Source organism: Nothoprocta perdicaria, unplaced genomic scaffold, assembly GCF_003342845.1.
Source record: "Nothoprocta perdicaria isolate Ctin4 unplaced genomic scaffold, notPer1 scaffold_83, whole genome shotgun sequence".
NCBI classification, from domain to species: Eukaryota; Metazoa; Chordata; class Aves; order Tinamiformes; family Tinamidae; genus Nothoprocta; species Nothoprocta perdicaria.
In genome coordinates this window covers 413,270-436,778 of record NW_020456121.1, presented here as the reverse complement: position 1 = coordinate 436,778, position 23,509 = coordinate 413,270, and the positions used below count along the sequence as shown (strand labels likewise).

Sequence of the window (23,509 nt, the reverse complement as noted above, 5' to 3'; positions counted from 1 at the left end):
GCGGCGGCGGCGGCGGCGCGAGCAGGGCACAACCCCCCGCAGAGCCTCCCCAGCCGCAGGGCACGCAGCAACCGCCCGTTTCAGTTCTGCAGACGGTTGTTTGCGAGCCGCGCTCAGCGTTTCTGGAAGCTTCAAACACCAGTCGCCACATGACGTGCCATTTGCACAGAGCCAAGCAAGTGGAACAGAGCGCGTCAGGAAATCAGCGAGTGCTCTTGTGTGTCACGTTTATCATTTAGGATCGATTATTCCAGCCTCTCTCCTTGCAATACGTACAGAAGCTGCTCTGGCTTTGGCACTGCTAGTGCTGTGGCCTGCACTGGGCCGAGGTCCCAGGTTTGCCGCGGCGCTTGCAGAGCTCCCGGGAGCAGTTTGGAGCCCCCGGGAGCGCCCTGGAGCTCCGCAGCTCCGGGCAGGCGCTCGGCATCTGCAGCACGAAGCTCCTTCACTTCCCCTGCTGGAGAGGCCACAAGTCGAGGCAGCGAGCGGAAGAAAGGAGGGACTCCTTCTCCTCCGTAATAACAGCCCAGCATCCTGTTTTTAGCTCCCACGCTATTTATGAGGCTATTCACAMGATCCTTCTGGAAGAAGCACCTCTGCTTGCCACAATTATTAATGCAAACGGTGCTGAGCTAGCTGCCTTTCCTGAGAACATATTAAATAGCAGACTAAGAAAAAGATCAATATCAGGAAATGTGAACCTCTGCTGTTTACAATCAATCCTTCATTACCTTGCAGCTATACAGGCCTAATAATAAGTAGAATATTTTCTGATTTTTATCACTATAACATGGTTAGTCACAGATTTTTAACACTTTCTACCAGAATCTATTCAAGCACATACTTTACAATAAAAAAACATATCTAGATAAATATTTTTAAGTGCAGCCTGAGAAAGCAGACCAGATGTTTCCAATAGAGGCTGGGCCTCACCACCCTCCAGAAAATGAGAGTTTCCAAGGAAAAGGTACCCCCTGCTCAGAGGCAGGTGTGAAAGGGGAGCTGCACAACCTTGCTGCCCACACGGACGCACACACTGCTGTTAAGGTGTGGGCAGCGTCCTGCAGAGCTGCGTCCGGGCTGCTGGCGAGTCTGCACTCATAAAGCCGGCCCGTTTTCCTTGTGCTTCGAAACCCTTGACTGCTTGTTAGAAGGAGAAAATGTGCCCATCTCCTAGGGCAGACAGGATGTAGCACTGAAAGTGCAGCAAAACTTATATACACAAGCAGCAAAAAGCMAATTTTGTCAGTTTTTAATGGAGGCAGGGTTAAACCTATGTTGTTGTACTACGTTTGCTGGAGCCTTATTTCAGAAGTGCTGGAATAGGCATTCGGTTTTCAGCAGGAAGTTTTACTGCATATTTGGTTATTAAATACGTCTGCACCGCTCAGTCCAGGTTCACTAGTCTGACAGTGAGCAGAACAGTAAAGTGGAAATACAAGCTCTGTCAGTAACAGCACAGCTCTTACAGGTGGGGTGAAATTAAAACACACTGAAGGGAGGAAAAGCCTAACAATTATTTTTAAAAAATGCAACACCTATTTGTTTGATGTTTTATTAATGATTAATATTCAATCCCAAAGTATGAGCTATGGGTGAATGTCAACACTCAGCCTTTCAGCTTCGTTTTGGGCTCAGCTCAAAGCCTTTTAAAGGCAACTTTCACTTCAGTTTAGGATTTAATACTGCTCTTCACATTGGTGCTATTAGACAGTAACGAAAACTTTGCTTGAGAAGGTTCTACAGAGCCATAATAAGCCAGTAAGTTACATATGTACCAACTTGACCTGGTATTTGGCCAAGCACATAGAGGGCATGCATCCTCTTCTAGCRTTGCTGCTTTAAAAATGTAACAGGCAATTCATGACTGCGAAATAGACAGTGTCGTCAGATTTTTACCACTACTATAATCCTTGCTGTTATAAATARTTCTTCGGCTTTATTCAACAAACAAATTTCAATATAAGTATTTTTACACAGACACTGTATTTCCAGTCTGGACTTTGTGCTCCTTTAACTTCTTCCAGTTTTTCAAAACCAGGTAGCCCCTGAGGAAGAGCAGCCAGGAAGCACTGCACTCTGCACGGGTTGCCCACCTAGCTTCTCCACATTTGGCCAGCAAAGCCCAAGAAATGACCCTTGCTCAGGCTTGTTCAGTATCTCGTTTTCAAATAGACACATTTCCAAACACAAAACCAAGCTTTCTGTTTGAACTGACTAGAATTTTTATCCTGTCATCATTATAATCCCAATTGTTCAGATCATGCCATRGTATTTATGTTAATAACACATAAGGTATCTGTTGCATTGCTAATCTTGGATCTAAAAGCAAACAGGCTGAAATTTTTACCAGAATTTACACTTTTTTTAAATAAAAATAATAAACATTATCAAATGAGCAAAACTGTTATCAAGTAGACTTTTAAATCTGTCGAAAAAGATAGCATGTTCAAAAGACTCACTCAACCATGCTGACAAAGCTTTATTGCATTTCAATCTATAATTTTCTTGATGAATCCCATCTTAATGTTTTAATTATTTAGTCTGGCCAAGAGTTAGCATGCCTATAATTTCCTACATCCCCTCTTCTCCTCCCTTTAAAACTATGTGGGCAATTTATTCTCACGGTGACATGTTCATTTTCATCCCTGCCTCAGTCAGTCCCTCTAGCTGAAGCTGTATGTGGCATGTGGCAGCAGCTCAGAAATGGCAGCCTTTGAACTTTGAAGGAAAGAGTATGAACTTTGGGCGTGGAGGGCATGAAAGAGATGCAGAAGCTGGTTTGGAACAGATGCCAAATGCCATACAGCTCTCACGCACTACAGATTTTAAGAAAACATCACCTGCCAGCTTGAGAAGATACCAGCACTTCCACTCCCACTGGAAGGACGAGCGCTGAGCCTGCTCTGCAACTTGCAGCCCTCGGTACACGAACAAGCCTTCCTCAGCAGGGAAGCAAGCTGTTATCAGTGCTTCATTGGAGGCTTTCTCAGTTTGTCCCAAGTCCATGATTAGCGACACCTAATTGGCAAGTCAAATGTCAGCCTGGTGGCTACAGAAGTCTCTGACGGCAGGAAGAAGATGGGTTATGTTTGAACAGCCGAAKGAGCACATCTGAAGCTTCCAGGAAATGAAGCTAGCAAACTCTGCTGGAGCCACGTTAATAGCTGCTCCCAGAAGTTTTTAGCTGATCCGTGCAGTGGTGCTCATACACTCTGCTTCTGCAGGACATTTAGGCTCAAAGGAATAGATGCCTAAATACAAATAGCTAGATCTGAAGGGAGTTATCTGACTAGGACAAGGTCTGGATTAGGATTCAGGCTGACAGTTATTGACAAAATACTAGAGCCCGGAATGAGAAGGCGACCTGACTCTGTTTTGGCCTTGTACTGAGAACAGCCCTGTAAATTGTTATTAGGTCCTCTGTTATTAGAGGTATAATTCCAAGATAAACCTAGAATTATAGTGAGGATTCAAGATGAAAGAAGCCAATATGCTTTGAGAGCACTGGGTATCTGAAGCAGGTTAGAGCTTATATCACTAATGAGCAGGTTTGCTCCGGAACAGTATCGTAAATATCATCTTGAGGAATGGGCTCGCTCCAAGGGAAGCGCTGGTGAGCTGGGATTTAGCTTGCTACAGCATGGAATACTGGTCACTTTTAGAAGTGAGATGGGTTCAAGATGCTGGATTAAATCCTGAGGTAGGTATCAGGTTGGTTCAAGGTTACTCTTGGTTCTTGCAGAAACCACTCAGCCAAGACAAAAGAGTTTTCTCCTGGGCTGCCAAACAGAGCTCATGAGGGCTGGCAGGATGAGTCACCAGACTAAATTAAGGTCTTGATCTGATATGGGTGTAGACCTTAAGTTACATTCCTGGGTAGAGGTAGTATCACCAGGTTCAAAAACATTCTGATTAATCCTGAAATCAGAAAGGGCAATGGATTAGACTCCATCTAGACTGGCAAAGGACATTTTACTTCTACACTCCCTACAGATTGTGATTTCAAGAGGAACCCCACAATGAGATATTTGTGAAGTCCTGGATGGGGAGAGTGCCTAATGGGCTTGCAAATCYCAATCATAAACACAACTGACCAGGCTGTGCTGGACCAGATTGTCCACTATCTAGAACAAGAGGAGGAGAATAGGATTTTCATTTCACAAAATAAATGTCCAGAGTGAAGGATTATTCTCCAGTGTTGCCAGGGATCAYACATTTACCAAGTAGTAGGGATCTCAAACACTGACTGTAGCAAAAACCAAGTATTCCCTGAAATCTGAGGTTTATCCAGAACAGAACAGCCTACCTGTAGATTTTTATAATGAACTATGTGTGGAGAAAATGAGCCAGTGGAGAAGGATGACACAAGCATCAGCCAAAATGTCATTCTCATGAGCTATGATCAAACTGGGAGACAACTTAAAAAATTATTACAGTTAATCTCCACATCTTCATCCATAACATTTTCTCCATTACACAAAAAATATGAACCACCTGAGGTATGGAATACATTAGAGTTTTTTAACATGCACAAAAAATAGAGAGCCAATTACAGGGTAAATTCATGTTTGTGGAAAAGAGTGGCAGACCCAGTTAAGTCTGTGAAGGCTAAGGTATAACCCACACTTCAAATTCAGAACTAAAGTCCAGTTCTTATTAGCATTGTTACAATGAAAATTACATACGATCATCACCTCAAATTTATATCACTCAGAAAATAGATGGGAGGAATCTGGACCTTAATACTGGCTATTCAAGCATCCTGCTAAACTCAACAAAATCAGGTACAACAGAAATCATTGCTACATCATCTTAACCTGCACTTACATTATATATGTAAAAATGAACTGTGTATAAATATAATTCTACTACATTTTTTTTTCCTTTTTCTAATGAACAAACAGAAAGGAAGTTCCTGGATACTTTATTTTATATAATCATGACTTTTTAAAGTTGGGACTGATATTTGAGTTGAAGCAAAATGAATCTGTTTTTCCTTTTTACTGAAATAATCAGAAAGAAGATGTAGTTGAAAAACTTACCTTTCAGTCTGCCTGCCTATTGAAGAATAAAAGAAAAATATTAAAGGAATTGTAAGAGTCAGTGCAGGTCAATCTGGGTCATTCTCCAACTGTGCAGTATACCAAAAATAATGACTTTTTTTTTCCCCCTCTGTGTGTGTGTGTCTATGTGCATGCAGGTGTAAGTGTATGTTTCAGGCTGTCACCTCCTTTTCTGGAAATGTCTTTCCTTTCGGAGTTATCAATTCCCTTCCCTTTATTGAAATCTGACTTTTCAAATTCTTTCAATCATCCCCAAAATATTTTGACAGATATCTTGATCTCAGTCCTCATAACACGAATAAAATACCATACTAGTGTCACTTTCTTTGCTGATATATGTGACATTGCAAACTTAAGTTATGATAATACGTTTTATCCCATCAATACCTTTGACTAGTAAGGCTTTACTCTGTCATCTGCAGTTTGGATTGCTATAGTTCACAGGTAGAATTTTGCGATGAGGAAGTTTATGCATTTAAAATATTAAGTGATCCTATGAAAAATTTAAGCTTTATAGTGCTAAGCATATTAATTTTTGTTATTCAGTTGACCAGAAAGAAAATAAAACACATGCACTTGGTGAGATGAAAAGTACCCTGTCTGAAAATAGTGGTCAAAGAATGAAGCCCCAAAGAGAAGGGTAAAAACTGACCACGTGCAGAGCAGGAAGAGTAAAAACTGACCACGTGCACACTTCCAGGATCCTGTAGCAAAGACTTAGCTTAACAGTGCCTTGTATGTAGGCATATCTATTCCTGCCTAAGTATTTTTGTATTCCGAGTAGGAAAGGAGAAAATTAGTCTTTTCCTTCTTGGGGGCCAGAAGTTATTTGGCAGATCTGAGCTGGCTAGATCAAGCAATAGATATAGAATGAGCTAAGGCAGATAATTTCATTTTCCTTCCCTGCCTGCAGGGAATGACTTCCCACACAACAGCATGCAGCATAATGCTGTATTAATAACATGGAGAGACAAGAAGATAGGGTACACTAAGAAACCATTTCCTAGTCTTTAAAGGGAGATACTGTCCTCACGCATCTTCCACTTCACCTTAGCCCCTATTTATAGAAGCRCTCTCTAAAGGGTAGACCAGAGTGCTCCCAATCCCGTATCTGACTAAGCTAATCTGTGAAATAGTTCTTCTACTAAATTCAGTTCATGCTTTTGACATCAAATACYGCCAGGAGCTGTAATGATTTCCTTCCTGAAATTTGTGAAACTGGAAAAACTAGCTAAGCATCCCTGTGTAAATTGTAATGTTAACATTTTATTATGGCTGTGGAAGCTACACATAGGCACAAGCTAAACATAAGATGTCACAAAAATTCTGAAATAAACTTTGATTTTTACTCTTTCAAACTTCAACTTTTCAAGCTGTAGGGTTGGTCCTTGCTGCACAAGAAACCTTTTGGGGCTTTTGTTCCAAAGTAGCTCACACATCTTTAGGTGAGCAGTGAAATAAAACTGCACAGAAGCAATATTCTGGTAGAGAAGTTAATTGCTCTTACGCAAAAATGGGCTGCTGTGAGCTGAAGTGCAGGATGGAAGTTGCTCTTTTGACTGTTTTGGTTAAAAATAAAATTATGAGTTGTCATGTGAGATGTTCAACTTCTAAAAAATTAATTCTAACTTTTAGGACTTTTTTCTTTCTTTTAACTCATCTGGAAAAAGAAAACTATTCTTTGGGTTTCAAAAAATTCAGAAACCTTAGGAACATTACAGAAGTTCACCTACATTACCTCATTTCTTTTAAAAAGCTTAGAACTTCTCCTTTCTTTGTGGAGGTCTTGAACTCCACAGGTTCTTTTCAAACTTTATTGCAAAGCTAACTCCTCTTAAGTCATTTGTTCTGAAGTGGAAGTATTCTTAGAATGATCTAACACACAAGCAGCAGAGAGCAATTGCTTTGGTGACTGATGGGCCAKGCTAACTGAATATTTAACCGTTACTCCTCTGCAGAGCCCCCAGTCTGAGTGGTAGATATTATGAGTGAGCAGATATTTTTGATGAAGYGTTGTTTTCTTTCTATACTAACTTTTTCCCTGATTAATTTTACCTGTTTATTATTGAACTGATCCACAGTGTTTTACACCAAGGTTCATCCACACTACATCTGCACATTATCTATTTATTTTATAATTGCACAGGAGCAAGTCAAAGAGCTTCTGGAAGGGAAAAGCTTGAGTGCAAATGGGCAGGGAGTCCACAGTGTGCTTCTGCAATAGAGACATGCACTGTGTCAGATCTTTCTCCCACCAAGTCCCTAAAGATATTCCTTACGATGGCTATCAAACACTTTGGCTTTAYAGTCTGTTCTATTCTCCAGAGTTCATATTCACCACTCTCAGTGACACACTATAAAAATATGTTTCTTTTGATCAGTGAATCAGCTCACTCATTTGCATGGATTGCTCACAAGGYGTGGTGAATGCAGAGAGAAAGGCTCTGCTAAGCGTTCACATAGGTTTTGCTTCTGGGAGATTTTCCCTGCAGCAAAATGAGGAGATACCCCAGCAGAAACATCATTCATCTGCGGCACCGGGTCAGCCTGACATTCTAAGTACCAGCTTGAAATAAATGATGCATGAAATAAAAATACTAAGAACAGAAAAAGAAGGCTGCCTACCTTGAGGCTAGGTTTAGAAGCTAGTTCTTGGAGTAGGTTCACAGACAATCAATGTTCTTAGGAGCAACTCCTGGACATCTAATTATTTAGTCTTTGCAATGTGCAGTGGGCTATGGTAGGTCACTCTGGTCACTGCCAGAGTCAGGCTACCAGCTCAGGCTCTAAGGCAACAAAATTACCAAAGACTTGAAGAAGTGGCTTTCTTTCTGGGCTTGACAAACACCCAGCACCAGCTTCAGTTTGAAAAAAAAAMCAATGAGTAGATACAGCTGATGATCTAGCATACGTTAGAGACACAGCTTTATTGGATGTTTGACCAGCATTAGAAGGATGATTGAAAGAGCAAATGTGTGTGCACTTAGGATATATGCTACTTGCTGCAACTGGAAACCTTCCCCAGCAGTAAACAGGCACCAACACACACACAGTCAAAGCACAAATAAACTGCAAGAAGATGACCACCAATTTTGGCCTCATCCCATTTCCAGGCAAGAATAACTACAGATTGTTCAGCTGGTGGGGTTTAGAGCCTCTAATATGTTACAAATCACAGAACCAAAGTAACAGCTTATGTTGAAGTCAGGCTCACTGACAACCAGACTACRGTGCATGTAACCACAGCGATAGGTGTGCGCAGGAAAGTGCTTCTTACTCTTAGTTTTGAGAGCTGGCTGTGCATGGCCTTCAGTGTGGTCCTGCTTTCCATCTCTTCTTCTGTTTGGGCAGATTACTATGGCAATTTTTTTAAAGTGATGTGTCTAATCTGCCACTGCCTTTGTCCCTCCTCCTCATGATTCTAGAAAAAAAGCCACAGTACCTGGCAGGATTACAATTTCTTATGCCTATATGGCTTACCTTGGTGATGTGGTGATCTCAGCACAGAACAGAGTCCTTACTTCTCACCGTACCCTGCTCCAGAAGAGGCCTTACTACAAATCCATTCTTCCTCACACAGTGCCTTTTCAGGCTTCCATCTACACTTTGGTAGTTTTTCAAGTTCACATACTGTTCACTTCTCAGTCATCAATCCACTTTAGTCATATTTTCCAGATGTTACAGGATACCAGGATCAAGGGGTTGCACRTCCACATCCTCATTCAGTATGAGAGACACAGGTGGGCTAGAGAAGAGGCTGAGTCTTCCTCCGCAGACCTCACACTTTGCTGGGGCTCTGTATTTCTTCCAGAATGCTCTTTTCATGCCTAGCAGATGTAGAACCACTGCTGGCGTGCCAGGTCTGAAGGATGAAAACAAATGGCTGAGAACAAATGAATGCTTGTTTTTCAGCCAAAACTTCTATGGGCAAAATCGTATTGAGGTTTAGTCATGTGCCAAAGCCAACCTTTCTGGAAGGAAATATAATTTTAAAAATTCATTTATTAGCATGTCATGGATTTTAGCCATCCTCCCTCCCACGTGCCACCTTGCCCTGTTGCTTAGGGTGGGAAGGATCCTGAGCTCGTGACTCCAGGCTGCCAGTTTTTCCAGCAGTAACACTGGCAGCAGGAGGAGGATCGCGCCTTTACAGTTCTGTAAAGCTAGAGACTGACAATCCGCATCAGGTACAGGCCTTCATTTTGTGTGGGCACGCCATTCTGCAGTGTAGGAGGCACATAAGTCATCACTAGAAGTGCCTGTGCATGTTGCAGCACAAATGGTGGTGGAATAGATACTGTGCAGGGGGCCACTCCTGCAGCATGTGCACGAGCTGCCTGCCCGAGGGATCCAGGACACAAACTGCATGAAGGGAGCATGAGACCAAGAGCTTTGTTAAATGTCTGAGGAAAGAAGAAGAGCAGCCTGAGCTTTAAGCAGTTCTTGACACTTTTTCCAATAAAAGCATCTTTCTTGAATAAGGTCAGCCCCAGATACAGTGTATTTCAGACAAAAAAAAAAAAAAAAAAAAAAAGGCTTATCAGACATTTATACAAGAGTATTATTATTATTTCCCTCTTTACATGCCTCCTGACACATCCTAGGGTCACGTTTGCCTTTCTCATCCCCACGTTACGTTCATGATTCATAGTCATTCTGTGACCAACTTGTGCAAACAGGTTCTTCTCTCTCTCATTTATTTGCAGCTAATAACCTTCCAGACTGTAGCAGATTGTGTTAGTTAGACAGTAACTGGCCATATTTTGCATTTCACCCATTTCCTTTACTACAGTCCTCAAAATCATCTAGCTATTGCAGCTTTAAATGTAATGTTATTAGCATATTAATTCGATTAGTTTGATTATCCTCTTCAATTAAGATACTGACACAAGCAATCTACTCTCATTTTTAGTGCATTTTATAATGAATTTTAACCATCTACCGACCTCATTCTTCAGAATGCAAAACAGATTTCTCAAATTCAGCTATCCGAAATGTCTGATTACCATTTCTTTAACAGAAACTGGCTCTTTTACATCAGCAACTAAGTACAGTATAATCTGGGCCTAAATAGAAGTCAAAGGAAAGGGAAACCATGGAGAGAGATGACAGACTGTCATATGGATTTTCTGAATGCATACAAACTGGTTCTCTAGCCATTCTTACCTGTATTATATGGTTCTTAATTTATAGCACATCTGCTATATTGCACTCTGCTGAATTTCTTGACACAGACAAACTAAGAGAAGCATAAGCTTAAAGAAAACTTGAAGCTCTGCAGCATATGCATTGGCAGAGAGCTTATTCATAAATTAAAGAGYTGGCGATACCCTAAATGCATTCTACCAACGAGGCAGAGACAGCACTTAGCTCCTGTTGTGTCTTTTGAGAGGCCTCCTATATTCTATTCTGTATTCAGTAAGTGTTCATGTGTGAACTGAAATACTACTTTTAAACTCCAATCTTACCCATCATCTTCTCTTCTGTCTTGTATGAGTAACTTGGCAGCAGCCTGCATGAGAAAAAGCAGTGTTTGTGAATAGTCAAGCCAGAGCTTGTGCTCGTAATATAGACATATTCAATAACAGTATTCTAATTATTTATATAAATTCTTGCAGAATATTCAGATTGATTACAATAGCACATTTTTATGTCTCCTAGTGACCCCTGCTGCTTAAAGTAGGTATAGCCATTACAAACATTCCTGGSAGAAAAATCAAATGCTTGGGAATCAGCAGCTGTTCTGTGTCCACAGATAATAGAGCCTCTTCTTTGGAGRTTAAAGAATAAAAAGTATTTGTAGTATAAACATTTAACCTCCTTGGCTTTACACAGGCTCTACCACACTTGCTCTCACAAACATTCAGGCAAGCATCAGCCTCATATTCACATGGGGCAGAAGGCTCTGTTACAAGGCATTTKCCAGTGTGGTGCTGCTACATTAGATTTTTCAGAGCCATTACATGCTCTCAGCTCAAGTTTTAAGGGTATTTTAACGTTACAGGGGGAGTACAATAGAAATGCATCTTTTTTCTTTCTTTTTTTTTTTTTTCTAAGAATATATATTATTTTGTAYATACATAATTAAAATACATTTCTGTTACATTTTAAGTTAACRGTATTTTCACTTACCTTTACAGCAAACAAAGACTTCACTTTAAACATTCCTCTTTATTACAGGACAATACTACAGCTAGTGTTATACAGAACACCTGAAACACCCGAAATATATGGATACGGTGGGAACAAGCCAAAGGGAAAGAAGAACATTAATCTCCCTCCTTACTCTTTATTTTGCCTCTCGGGCAAACCAAGAGGCTGCTTCAGTTTGGGTTTTAGYTACCGGCCTAGCGAGCCGGGAGAAAAGCGATTTCATACACCGTTCGTAATGTTTTCCCTGTGCTTCCACGGGGAAGTCCGGGAGCGGGACCGGGGCCAGGGCTCCCTTCTGGGGCGCACCACACGACAGCAACRGTCGCGCGGCGACCGTTACCGGCGCCTTAACGACGCCGCGGGGAGGGGCGGACACGCCCCCGTGGCCCCGCAGCCAATGGGAAGCAGGTCGCGCTCGGCCAATCGCCGGGCGCAGCGGGCTGAGGGGGGCGGGGATTGCGCCGCTGCCGCACGGGCTTTGACGTTGGAGCCGTTGCGGCCGTTGGAGCCGTTGCGGCCGTTGCCATGCACTCCCTCGCGGAGGAGATCCGCAGCTTCTCGAAGGCGAACCTGCGGAAACAGTGCACCAGGGTGACGACGCTGACGGGGAAGAGGATCATCGAGACGTGGCGCGGTGCGTGCGTGCAAGTGGTGGAGGAGACGGCGCCCGGCGATGGCGGCGGCTGCGGTTACGTGCCCGATCTCAGCGCCGACCTGCAAGTCGGCGTCGTGCGGCCCTGGCTGCTGCTGGGTGAGTGGGGCGCGGGGCCGCGGCAGGGCCCGTGTGGAGCCTGTGCCTCGCCTCAGTTACGGTTAATTGTAGGCAGTGAATATTCACTCAGCTTGTTGCAATCAGTGGGCTCCAGTGGGTTCTGACAACTGTTACTGACTGTTGTGGACTTCTTGACAGCGTGATACTATGTGCTGCAAAGTGATAATTCACAGGGTAACAAGTGCACTCTCTTTCCAGGGTCGCAGGATGCTGCTCATGATCTGGAAACAATGAGGAAGCACAAGGTAACACTATGTAGCGATAAAAACCTACCTCCCGTAGCACTTGTTAGTGTATTTCTTCAAGTTGGAAAAGTCTTAAAAATACGCATTCTCAGGGTTTAAGGACAATAATAATAATACATTTATAGTTTTAAAAGGCTGCTGTCCATAAAGCAGCTCCATTCACAGATGGATGAATGTGTGTGAGTTTTACAAGGAGTTGTACTTTGCTGCAAGACTCATGATGGTTTAGTGCTATTTATAGAATAGATTCTGGCCTTGCCATATGTGTTTTTTTTTTTTTTTTTAAGTGTCAGATGCGAAGCAGAGTCAATCCCACTTGCTTTTATGGGAATGGTTATAAGGAGAAACACAAAGCAATAACTCTTAAGTCTGTCCTGAACATCCATCTTTTTACTCTTCTCTGTCAGGGTAATGAGGTGATATGACCTTCAGACCATTGTGCTTCTGCAGGACAGGGCGTGCACTGACCTGGCATCCATTGCCATCTAAATGTCACTTCGACGTACATTAAAATAATCCATGACTTCGCCATTCCTTGAACAGAGCAAAGATGGCAGGAAGCCAGACTTGCTCTTTTCTGCCAAGTGCTAGTTTACTCTGAAATTCTTGTGCTCCAAAAAACATTACTGGTAAGTCAGGAGAGGGAATGTTACTTTCATGGGCTAGCACAAGCTTACAGTTTGGGGGATTATGGGATGATCTGTGCTATAATTCCCATTGGTTTCTCTTCTGTTTTCCATCTGTACACTGACAACCCTCTTTTCTGTTTAAAATCTTTCTTCATTCTGCATCTTTTAATTAAATTGATCATTTAATTTCCTTTCATTAGTGATGAGGGGGAAATAAAAGAACTCTTCAGTCACATGATTTGTGGCAAGAGTCTAAAGCTTATTGACCAAGTTGACTGAGTGGGTTGGTGCAAGTGAGTATCCTCAGATAGCAGATCTCAGCGTCACACTAAATTTGGGGACATTAACATTCATCCTCAAATGTTGTGGTATTTATAGTCACTTTACATTTCTTGGCACTTTTCTGCAATAATTTAGCTCTGTCAAATTCAGTATAGTTAATCAGTTTCTCACTATATCTGACAAATCAGTAATTTTTTTTTTTTTTTTTTTTCTGTTGGGTAGTGTGTCTTTGTCCTGTGAAATAGAGGTTTTGTTCCATCCAGAGTTGTGTAAACCGCAGTGATGATTAAATAATTATTACTGTAAACTGCAATGAATTTTGAGTACCTGCCTGGTGATCTGACCTTAAATAAATGCAAGGTATGACTCTAAGTAGCTTCAGTAGATGGGAAGTTTCCTACTTGAAATGCCTTAATTGATCTAATGATGACTTCCAGATTGTTTATATGAAAGAGAAGAAGTAAAATACCTTTTAATACTCAGGGAAACTGTTTTTTTGGAAGAAAACATACTGTAGACAATACATGTATATGAAACTGAACAGTGCAATTGTGTGAGTTACAGTCTAGGTCTAAAGAATAATGGTTGTTAGTGCTCATTTGCTTGCAGTCTTCAGAAAATCCCTTTTTTTTTTTTTTTTTTTACTTAGGTTACCCATGTTCTAAATGTAGCATATGGAGTTCAAAACGCCTTCCTCAATGACTTTGTATACAAGAGCATCTCTATTCTGGATCTCCCAGAAACTGATATCACCTCCTACTTCCCAGAATGTTTTGAGTTTATTGAGAAAGCCAAGATCCAGGTACAGTATGTGAATAATTAATGCTACTAGTTATCCTGTTTAGATTATTTATTACCCTATTTAAAATCTAAAACAAAAAAGAAAGCACGGTACCAGATGAATACCTTTGTCATTGCTTTTTTAAGAATTCAAGCAGTATCTAAGCATTCCTAGAAACACAACCGTGCTATTAACCCCTGTTCCTTATCAATGTTACTTTTTTTTTTTTTTTAGAATGGCTGACTTGTATGTTATAGAGACATGTTTCTTTAATGAAGCTGGAAGTAAAGAAGTCCCATCTATGTCTAAGTTACTGTATCTCACAGAGGGAAAAGGAAAATCTTCTTTGCTTTTTAAATATCCATCAGAGAGGTTATTTTGAATTACAATGATTATTAGATGAATAAGGCCCATATAGATCTTGCAGTTCGTCAGCTGCCATCTACTGTCCTTGTGCTTTTCCTTGACCATCCAATGAAAATCCAACACGTTCAGCTATGAAACCACATACAGTTAGGTACAAAGATTATCAGAGGAGTCTTTGTAGTCTTAGAGCCAACCAGTGATTTTAACTACTACTAAAATCCTTAAAAAGCTGTGACATAGTGGTGTGAAAGGACTGTTTTGCAGGATGCTTGGCAGTCCTATATATGACCAAGATAATCCCTGGGTCATGTTTATAAAATCTTGACTTTATAAAATCTATTTTAAGAACAACTCTTGGTATAAGCACAATGTCTTGACACCAAACCTTACTGGGCATTATTCCACCATATCTACCATTTTCATTATTTACATTGTTGGGCATAAAAGAAGATAATCTTGTACCKGCTTTCTTTGTGTCGCAGTGTTCTTTCCTTCTCTCATGCATCATTTACAAGCTATGTGATACAGTTTGTCGCTGAATGACCTTTCTGAGGTTTCTAGTTACGGTTTCCACTTCATTTCTAAATGAGACTTGTCATTCATAACTGCAACTGTGCTACTGTTCTGCCTCYGGTGTTTATGTTGCAGTTACTATTTAGTAAAGACATCTTCCTGAAACCTCTTCYGGCAATATTAATAGTTTTGTATTGGAAGAGTTGGACAAAAGATAATTGCTAACCACAGATATTTTCCAGGAGCAGTTGATGAAGCATGTGATAGAAGTGTGTGAAAAGTTGGGTAGAAGGCTGGGCTATAAACATCAGAATAGGGAGTTCTTAWTAAGAAGAGATTGGTATCTGCTATCTATTTTTTGTTTTTATTTTGTATTTGTATCTAATACAAAATTAATAGGAAATATATGCCCAAATCATCCTTATATATAAAAGCAACAGGGTTTAGCAAAGGAGGATAAATGTGCTCAGTGGCAACTGGTTTATTGTTGGGTATGTGTTTTCTGTTTTGGAATCAGTATGGAGCTTTTAATATCTATAGATTTCATATTAAGTTTCCAATACTTGTTAATATCTACTTACGATTATCTCAAATAACTTGTTTCATTTGTTTCTTGTAGGATGGTGTGGTACTGGTTCACTGTAATGCAGGAGTCTCTCGTGCAGCAGCAATAGTCATTGGCTTTCTAATGAATTCAGAAGGACTCAGTTTTGCTAGAGCTTTTTCTTTGGTGAAAAATGCGAGGCCTGCTGTTTGTCCAAACGCTGGCTTCATGGAGCAGCTTCACAAGTACCAAGAACACAGTAAAAAGGCAAATGGAAGCATAAATGATCATGACTGATCAAGAGGGAGATGTGAAACAATCTGTTTTGACTACACGGTGACAGATGTTGGATGCACTTTAATCTTGCAGTCTTTTTGCATTTGCTTTTCACGTGAGGTTTAAATTCATTCTTCACACRTTTTTTTTCTGTATTCCCTCCCCGCATCTTTCTTTGTCATCTAGTCTAGAGGCCAAATGGTGTCTTATTGACTTCAGAGATGATTTGGCCCAAGAACAAGCTCTTTTTAGAGCAATGAAAGGAAAAGTTTTCCTCTCTTTGTAGTGTTAGAGAAAAAGAAGGATGGGCTTTACTGAACCATTGGACAACAAGGCAATTGGACTAGATGATCTCTAGAGGTCCCTTCCAACCTTAGTTATTCTGTGAAGGCAATAAAGGACATGAAATTATAATTGAGATAATAAAGTTGTCCTGTTTATTTTAATGCTAAGCCAAATCTTTATCCATTCTAGCTGATTGTAAAAAAAAGAAAGAAAATTTTACTGAAATTCATGGGCTAGCCACCTGATATTTTTTAGAAATTAAACCAGATGGTCTTTTGATGGAACTAAAAAAGGCAGGGAGTGCTCTAGTGCTTTATTTCTTTTTACTGTTTTCCATCCAGTAAAGATTTGAAGTGCTGGAAGGAGGCCATCAGCTTTTATTTTGGCATCTTTTTCAGCCGAGATAGGATAAAAGGCTTAAAGYGGCTTCCCTCCACGTGGCTGCCGTTTCTTTGGGCGCAGGCCCCACAGCTGCGCTCTCACTGCCCCAACAGAAGCGCRGCGATGGCAGAAACAGCTTTGCCTTTTATCTCGTAACCCCCCGTGGGCTGCGGCGGCCACCTTCAGGTGGCTGCACATTTTGAAGAGCAGAGTCTGTAACGACTTGGTTCGTGCAGCTCGTGTCTCTGCGGCCTCGCGGGCTGCCTGCCCTGCCCGCGGCAAGGCCGAGCACCGCGCCGCGCACCCGCTGCGGATCCCCCTCCCCGCGGCCCCGCCCTAACGGCTCTCCTGCCTCCCCCGCCACGGTGACGCAGCCGCTGCCTCCACCAATGGGGTGCAAGCGGCTGGGCCGCGGTTTGTGACGCTCCGCCCAGGGGGCGGGGCCCGGGGGCGGGGCGCGCGCCGTTATGTGGCCCTCGGCGCCACCAGGTGGCGTATGGCGTGCAGGTGGGTGGGCGAGGCATGTCCCGCCTCCCGGAAGTGACGGGGCGGGCGCTTCCGCTCCGTTTGAAAGCGCCTGGTGGAGCTGCGCGCGGCCGTTTCCCGCCGCCATGGCCGCCTTCGCCGCGGAGCCGCCGCTCGCCGGTGAGAGGCGCCGGGCGCGCCCGCTGCCCCCCGGCCCGCGCGGGCAGCCCTGCGCGCGGAGCGGCCTGCGCGCGGGCGGGGCGGCCCTTCTGAGCTCTGTCTCCCCGCAGGCGCTGAGCCCATGGCTCTCGGCTCGCCCACGTCTCCCAAGCCGGGCGCCGGCGCCCAGTTCCTCCCGGGGTTTCTCATGGGGGACCTGCCGGCGCCGGTGACGCCGCAGCCGCGGGCCGCCGGCGGCCCCGCCGTGGGCCTCGTGGAGATGAGGTCTCCGCTGCTCGCAGGTCAGGCGCCGTCCCCGTGCGCGCGTCCCTTTGCGGCCTCTTGCCGGCTTCAGCCCGGGGAGCKCTGCAGGTCGTGTGTCAGTGAACTCAAATGTGCTCTGTTTGCCTTGGCTGAGCTGCTCACAGTAGGCTTGAGCTTAATCAGTGTTTTTARTAGATAATTTTGGCTTCAAGAGAGGCAACTTCTACCGAGAAGGTACTATGAAATTAGCTGACAAGTTCAACTTAGCCTAGTATTTACCAATGAGTTGCATATGCTTATCTGTATGTGCTTACACACACATCTGCACATGCTGTGAATCCGGGATGTGGCCATCTGATTTTTCWTTTTGCTCAAAGCGGCTAGATGTTTGCTGGCAGAATCAATGCCACCTTGTGGAAGCTGTTGACCTCTCTGTAATGAGCTATAAAAAGCCAAGTACAGATTTTTAAGATTCTTAAAATTCAACGGAGAAAAAAAATCTTTAATCAGACAGAATTAAGTAATTGCTATAATATTTGGCAGTCTTAACGTCTACTGTATTTGAGCTGAAGTAGCAATATTTCTTTTTCTTATCTGTTGGAGATGTTTTTCTTTTTCCAGGCACCTTCCCTCCYTTTCCCTTTAAATACAGCCCTCTTCAGAAGTTAAAACAAGCAGGTGAATTTCACCTCATTCTTTTTTTTTTTTTTCCCAAAAAAGGCTTGTTACAGCAACAGAGTATCAGTTACGAAAACCAGGCAACCAGTAGAAAACTCACAGGGGTTTCCTGAAACATGTAGATAAGTGTTTTATTTAAACTTAGAGTGAGAGCCTTGAAGTTTTAAATGACGCCTGTGTAAGGAGACYATTTGATAAATACATGCTAAATATAAATCCTGCACAGGGCATTCTAACCTGGCTAGTTTGACAGGTCAGATGCTTTTGCAAATTGCCGATGAGAAAAGAAATGGTCTTTTGTGTCTGAATTTGCTGGTGAACTTTCAAGAACAGGACAATGGAATAAAAATCACAGACTTAGGGTTTTTGTCTGCTGCTTTTAAGTGCAGGTGGCTCTCCCCCCCAGCCAGTAGTCCCCACACATAAGGATAAAAGTGGCGCTCCACCCGTTAGAAGCATCTACGACGARTTGTCCAGTCCTGGGCTTGGACTGACCCCTCTGACCTCAAGACCAGTAAGTGGTTTATGGTCTCACTTACTCTCAGCAGAAGATGTGAGGTAGATTACTGCTTCAGTGAAACTCCTTCAACACACTTGTTTAAACAGATTTGCCAGAATGCCTGAGTTTTCAGTTCAGTGTTGTTTGGTCTGGTTGTTTTGTGTGCTTGCTCCTTTATAGCAGTTSTGCAGTAATGGAGCTTTTTTTCTGTAACTGTTGTTTCTCAGTAGACAGAGAATGAAAAACTGAAATCTTGTCTCTTAATATTTTTTTACATGACATRCAGGCTTTTTGCAACTCGTAACCTTCTTGTATGTATATTCAAGTACTTGTGGCTTCCAGTGTGCTCATAGAAGCATTACTTCACAGAAGTAGAAGAGATTCTTTGCTGAGTAAAATAAGTTATCAAACAGGCTGGAGGGTACAGGTCATCTCGAAAGAGCAACAGTAAAATTTCTAAAAGGTTATATGAACTTTTACTGCTCATCTCATCTGAGTAGTCAAGTAGTAGTTGTTTTCATTGGCCATGATTCCTCTTGTGCAAGAGCACATGTGAACATGAGAATGTGCCCTGCAGTCCTGTCCTAGTGCTCCTTTTGAAAGGTAAATTTCCTAGTAAAAAAAACTAACTGCATTTCCTGTGGTTTAGGAATCTGTTGTAGATTCCAGCTTGTAATAATTGAAGCCTGCTGTGTAACCAATCTATCTAACAGGCTACTAAAATGTATTAAAATGCAAAAATGGTGTTGAGTAGATAGTGGGGAGAGTGTGGGATTGTGGTGGTTGTGTTAAATATACATATGAATGGATCCGATCTGAAGAATGAGGAGGAGTAACATAGGGCAAACTTAACATTCTTGTCTGATGTTAGGCTGCCTGAAAACAGTCTTCTCTGATACGATGATCTTCTGAGAATGATTTGTTACTTTCTGTGTTTTAATGCAGTCCAGCTTCTCTGTAACACAGAGCCCGTTGGTTGGAACCATGCCCTCAACTCCTGGAACAGGTTGACATCCTCTTAAAATAGACTACTTATTGCCTTTTTTGCTACACAGTTAAAAATCATCACTGTCCAAGCTAGATCAGCTCCTTGCTAATTTGCAGAGCAGTCCCRTCTTTCTTGCTAGCTAAGGTATGTGGAGAGGAAATGCCTTCCTCCCCATGACACTTGTTCCTTGTGGAGAACTTGTACTGATTTGAGCACAGAGGTGGCTTTACTTGAGTAAAGCTACTGACATTATGGGTGGCCTTCCCGATTCATAAGGCTTCCTGCTTTCTGAGTGAGCCCATGGCTTCTTGCTAGGCTTAATTCTGGCCRTTCTTATTCCAGTTTGGCCTCTGCATTAAGCTGCTTCTGTTTGTGCTAAAGGGAAAGCAGGGTAGCTAGTCACAGACCTTGAACATGCTTGCAGATTCAAATGACTTAYTGCTTCTCTGCAAGTAAATATCCACCATATTTTCCATATACAGATAAAGTGTGTGATGTTGGGTCTGAGTTCATCCTTTTAGGGTGGGTATGTTTTTAAACTTTTGTATCTTGCAAAAGTAACTTACTAAAAAATTCTATTTCAATTCAACAGCCTCAAATGTATTCAGTCCTGCAAGTATTGGACAGCCAAGAAAGACTACTCTGTCTCCTGCTCAGCTGGATCCTTTTTATACCCAGGGTGATTCCCTAACCTCAGAAGATCAGCTTGATGACACATGGGTAACTGTATTTGGGTAAGTTGATTTCTGAAGTATTAGAAATGATGGACAAAAACTTGACAGCATGAAAAGAAGCTGCAGTCAGACACTGCTCTTAACTGGTGTTCTCCAGTTGTACAACTGTTGTCAAAGCCAGCACATAGACATAGTTGTTATTTTGGTGAGGCACCTCTTTGCTTCAAATGGGAAAGGCAATATTCTACCATTGATTAGAGTAACATTATGCAAGTCAGTGTTTATAGGAGTGGCTTGTTTTGCACTTCTAGAAACTTTTCATAAGGATGTAGTTTAGCACCAAAAAGCTTGGTTCTCACTACGTTTTCTTGGATCATTTATCCTATGTTTGAATTTCAGATTTCCTCAAGCATCAGCTTCGTATATTCTCCTCCAGTTTGCTCAATATGGAAACATATTAAAGCATGTGGTATGTTGCTGAGATTTATCTCTGAAAATGTTCTTTCATGTTCTTTAAAAGGCTAAATTTTACAGCTTCCATTTAATCTCATGCAGATGTCCAACACAGGAAATTGGATGCACATTCGATATCAGTCTAAGCTGCAAGCCCGAAAAGCCTTAAGCAAAGATGGAAGAATTTTTGGTGAATCTATTATGATTGGTGTCAAGCCTTGTATAGACAAAGTAAGTTAGCAACTGCTTTCACTGAAATATAAGGTATTTTGCTTTGRGACTTCCTTTTTACTTCTTTGCTTCCTTAATTTGTTTTGAACACAAGGCATAGGTAGATAGGTGTAATTATAATAATTACAGGTATAATCTATTAAGACTAAAAATTAAGTATTTTGAGAATATGCCTTCTACACCTCTATGATTGTGGAAGTTACCATAATAAGCAACTGTTGGCCTTCAGAATAAAGAAGTTAAAATTGTTAAGACTTGGAATCATTGGAGATGAAACAGTTTCTCAGATTGGAACTTGAGGTGCTTGAGGCTGTGTTAGATGTAAGGTGGTGGGTTGAAATTGTCACTGTCCTAAATTGTCCCTTTTATGTAAYTTGATGCTTTSAAATTTATCTTAGTATATTACACAGCATTTGCTAGTTAGACCAATTCTGATCATATCACACTTTCTATTGTTTATTCCTTTCCTTGTAAATGATGCTTGAGGTTTGTAAATTATTGCTTCAATCTGATTTTATTGTAAAATGTTAGTTCCTGCTCATGGATTGTGTTTATACAGATAGATAGTATGGTACTGTGCAGCTTAGGTAAATGACACTGTCATTAATTCCACACAGATTTTTTTTGGTCCCTTCTAAAGGGATACTACACTTGAGAATAATGCAGTAAAAGTTTACTTTGACTCTTGAGAGGAGGAYTGTAGGAATAATAAAGCTGATGATTAACTTCAGCTTCTACCAGTCTTAATTTTCTTATGTTGGTTAACATTCACACATTATAGTGTCCCTTTCCTTCACAGATACTTGATAAGGCTTCCTGCCTCTCTTACTCTTTGTTGAATGCTGTTGTGTAGCTTTTTACTTTTGTTACATTAACTCTTTTTTCTCTTTTCCCCTAAGAGTGTGATGGAAAACTTCGAAAGAAGCTCGACAACCTCAGTGTCTTCAGTCTTTACTCCACCTCCAAAATCCTTAGGCTCACCACTACAACCTGCAAATACTACAAGAATTTCTACAATGAGACCTCTAGCAACAGCATATAAAGCTTCCACTAGTGACTACCAGGTATTTTAAGAGGGGATAGCAAAAAAGGGGAAATAGCAAAAACCCTTCTTGCTTAATTGTTTGAGGTTAGATGTGAGTGTGGCCTTGGTCTTTATCGTCTGTCATTTCTTATGGCAAGTGCTGTTTTGAATGCCAGCTTAGTCTGCTCAACTGCTAAAAACCGTTTGAAAAGTGATTTGTTGCTCTTCCAGTGATTAAGGGTTGTTTTGGAAGTTACTTTGCCTAATACAGTAACACTTGAAAAGAGACATAATGAGTATGAAGAGTTAACTTTATGTTGATTGATTCTTGCCTCTTTCTCCTGCCTTCTAGGTGGTTTCTGAGAGACAGACTCCTAGGAAAGATGAGAGCATTGTATCTAAAGCAATGGAGTATGTGTTCGGCTGGTAATAAACAAGAGGAAGTAACTTGTTAGGCACGGTTAGCGTTTGAAATCTGCTACCAGCATCGTTGGTTAGTTGTATAACCTCTGATGGCAGCACTTGTCACTTCCATCTCACCTGTTATGCCTTCTCTGGATTCAGCAGACATGTAGCTTGCACTTTAAATGGTGGCATGTGCACATGGTTTTAAATATAATCAGTGTAAATTAAGTGCTGCATTTTCGTTTGTGCTGTGATTGCATGACTAAAGAAACATCAGCACTGACTTCTTTCCTGTAATTACTTTTTGTGAATTACTTCCCAGTAAGTTGGAAATACTTAAAATGGCAGCTTTATATACCAATGCCTTTAATGCTTTAATTTTATTCATCACTTCTTACGCAAAAGATGATGGGCTTGATATGGGCTTTTTGCAGGAAGGACACTATGTACAGCTGGTTCCCAGGGATAAGGACTGTTTTTAGTATATATGATCTTATTTTTTTATTTCAATTCATTGCTGTTTTATAATTTTCTCTGGTGCCCTCTTATAAATGCCATAGCAATCTTTTAATTCTTTATTCCATGTTTTATTAATAAAGCTGAATAAAATTGTTGTCTTAAGTTGTTTTTAAAGAATATGGATTCTATTAAGAAATATTTGTTACTCTTACTAGAGTGGGTTATCAGGCTGCCTCTTCCTTATTAGAGTGTTATCAGCAGAACAGTTACTACTGACTCTTATTGAAGTAGTAGCAGCTGGAGGTAACACCAGGCTGGGTTTCAATGCATATTTTCAGGAGGAGGTATTTCAGTGCACTGCATAGCAGTTAGCACACTGTAGCTTTCTAAGCTGCAAAATGCTCATCTGAAGTAGCTGAATTAAAAAATGCAATGTGTTGGTGAACAGAGCTGCTTTTGTTCCAGGTTATTCTATTTTCTGAGCTGCATGCTAAATTTTTTGAAACAGAACCCCTCTCCCCTCCCCTGGAAATTATTACTTGAAGAAGAACATCTCTGGTAATCATGGTCTTAGACTAAGTTTGTAAGAAGCTTTTTTTAATCTAGGAATGGAGTAACTTTGTTCCTGTACTTGCGAGTCTACATGTAACTAATGCTTCTTTCATGCATATTTTTTTCTGCATGTGGCTGTTTGAAGGTGAGTCAACATTAGAATATAATTTTGGATCATGAGTGTGTTCCTGAGGTGAATCTCCATTCATACTTACTTGTTGTGATTTGGTTCAAACTTCAGTGTGGTCTCAAAGTTGATCACCTGAACTCTTTTCAGATGAAATCAGATTGCAGGTTAGTCCAGCTGGATGCCTAGCCAACTGAAAATGCTGCATTCCGTTTACAGGATTAAACTAAAGATGGTT

The 23,509-nt window shown here is 41.5% G+C and overlaps 3 protein-coding genes across 4 annotated transcripts in view; 2 read left to right on the top strand and 1 right to left on the bottom strand.

The window, feature by feature from the left end:
- The window catches only part of NCKAP1 (NCK associated protein 1), a 48,099-nt gene extending 45,090 nt beyond the window's left edge, over positions 1 to 3,009 (bottom strand). Inside the window, exons 1-3 of the mRNA XM_026052056.1 lie at positions 2,844 to 3,009; positions 1,012 to 1,195; positions 277 to 552 (exon numbers count right to left, since the gene is read on the bottom strand). Coding sequence (XP_025907841.1) covers positions 277 to 552; positions 1,012 to 1,195; positions 2,844 to 3,009 — 626 coding nt within the window. The remainder of the gene's footprint in view (positions 1 to 276; positions 553 to 1,011; positions 1,196 to 2,843) is intronic.
- Positions 3,010 to 11,697: 8,688 nt separating this feature from the next.
- Positions 11,698 to 15,856, top strand: DUSP19 (dual specificity phosphatase 19). 2 transcript variants are annotated; one of them, XM_026052088.1, is made up of 4 exons: positions 11,698 to 11,970; positions 12,190 to 12,236; positions 13,797 to 13,949; positions 15,427 to 15,856. In XM_026052088.1, the coding sequence occupies exons 1-4, from the start codon at positions 11,745 to 11,747 to the stop codon at positions 15,646 to 15,648; spliced, it is 648 nt and encodes a 215-aa protein (XP_025907873.1). In that variant the 5' UTR covers positions 11,698 to 11,744; the 3' UTR covers positions 15,649 to 15,856. The 2 variants fall into 2 exon arrangements, 1 of the variants encoding a protein (XP_025907873.1); XR_003251394.1 differs by lacking the exons at positions 11,698 to 11,970; positions 12,190 to 12,236; positions 15,427 to 15,856 and adding an exon at positions 12,523 to 12,865 and having other exon boundaries at positions 13,797 to 13,843.
- A 1,203-nt stretch (positions 15,857 to 17,059) lies between these two features.
- NUP35 (nucleoporin 35) lies at positions 17,060 to 23,297 on the top strand. Its single transcript, XM_026052055.1, has 8 exons — positions 17,060 to 17,219; positions 18,249 to 18,373; positions 19,304 to 19,364; positions 19,939 to 20,080; positions 20,420 to 20,489; positions 20,576 to 20,704; positions 21,604 to 21,768; positions 22,081 to 23,297. Exons 1-8 carry the CDS (start codon positions 17,060 to 17,062, stop codon positions 22,156 to 22,158), a joined length of 930 nt encoding a protein of 309 aa, XP_025907840.1. The 3' UTR covers positions 22,159 to 23,297.
- Positions 23,298 to 23,509: the final 212 nt, after the last annotated feature.

Bases quoted from the DNA above. Each gene is read 5' to 3' on its own strand.
- DUSP19 (XM_026052088.1), top strand. From the start codon at position 11,745: ATGCACTCCCTCGCGGAGGAGATCCGCAGCTTCTCGAAGGCGAACCTG. The intron at 11,971-12,189 runs GTGAGTGGGGCG...CTCTCTTTCCAG, and splicing joins GCGGCCCTGGCTGCTGCTGG to GGTCGCAGGATGCTGCTCAT. The intron at 12,237-13,796 runs GTAACACTATGT...TTTTTTACTTAG, and splicing joins AAACAATGAGGAAGCACAAG to GTTACCCATGTTCTAAATGT.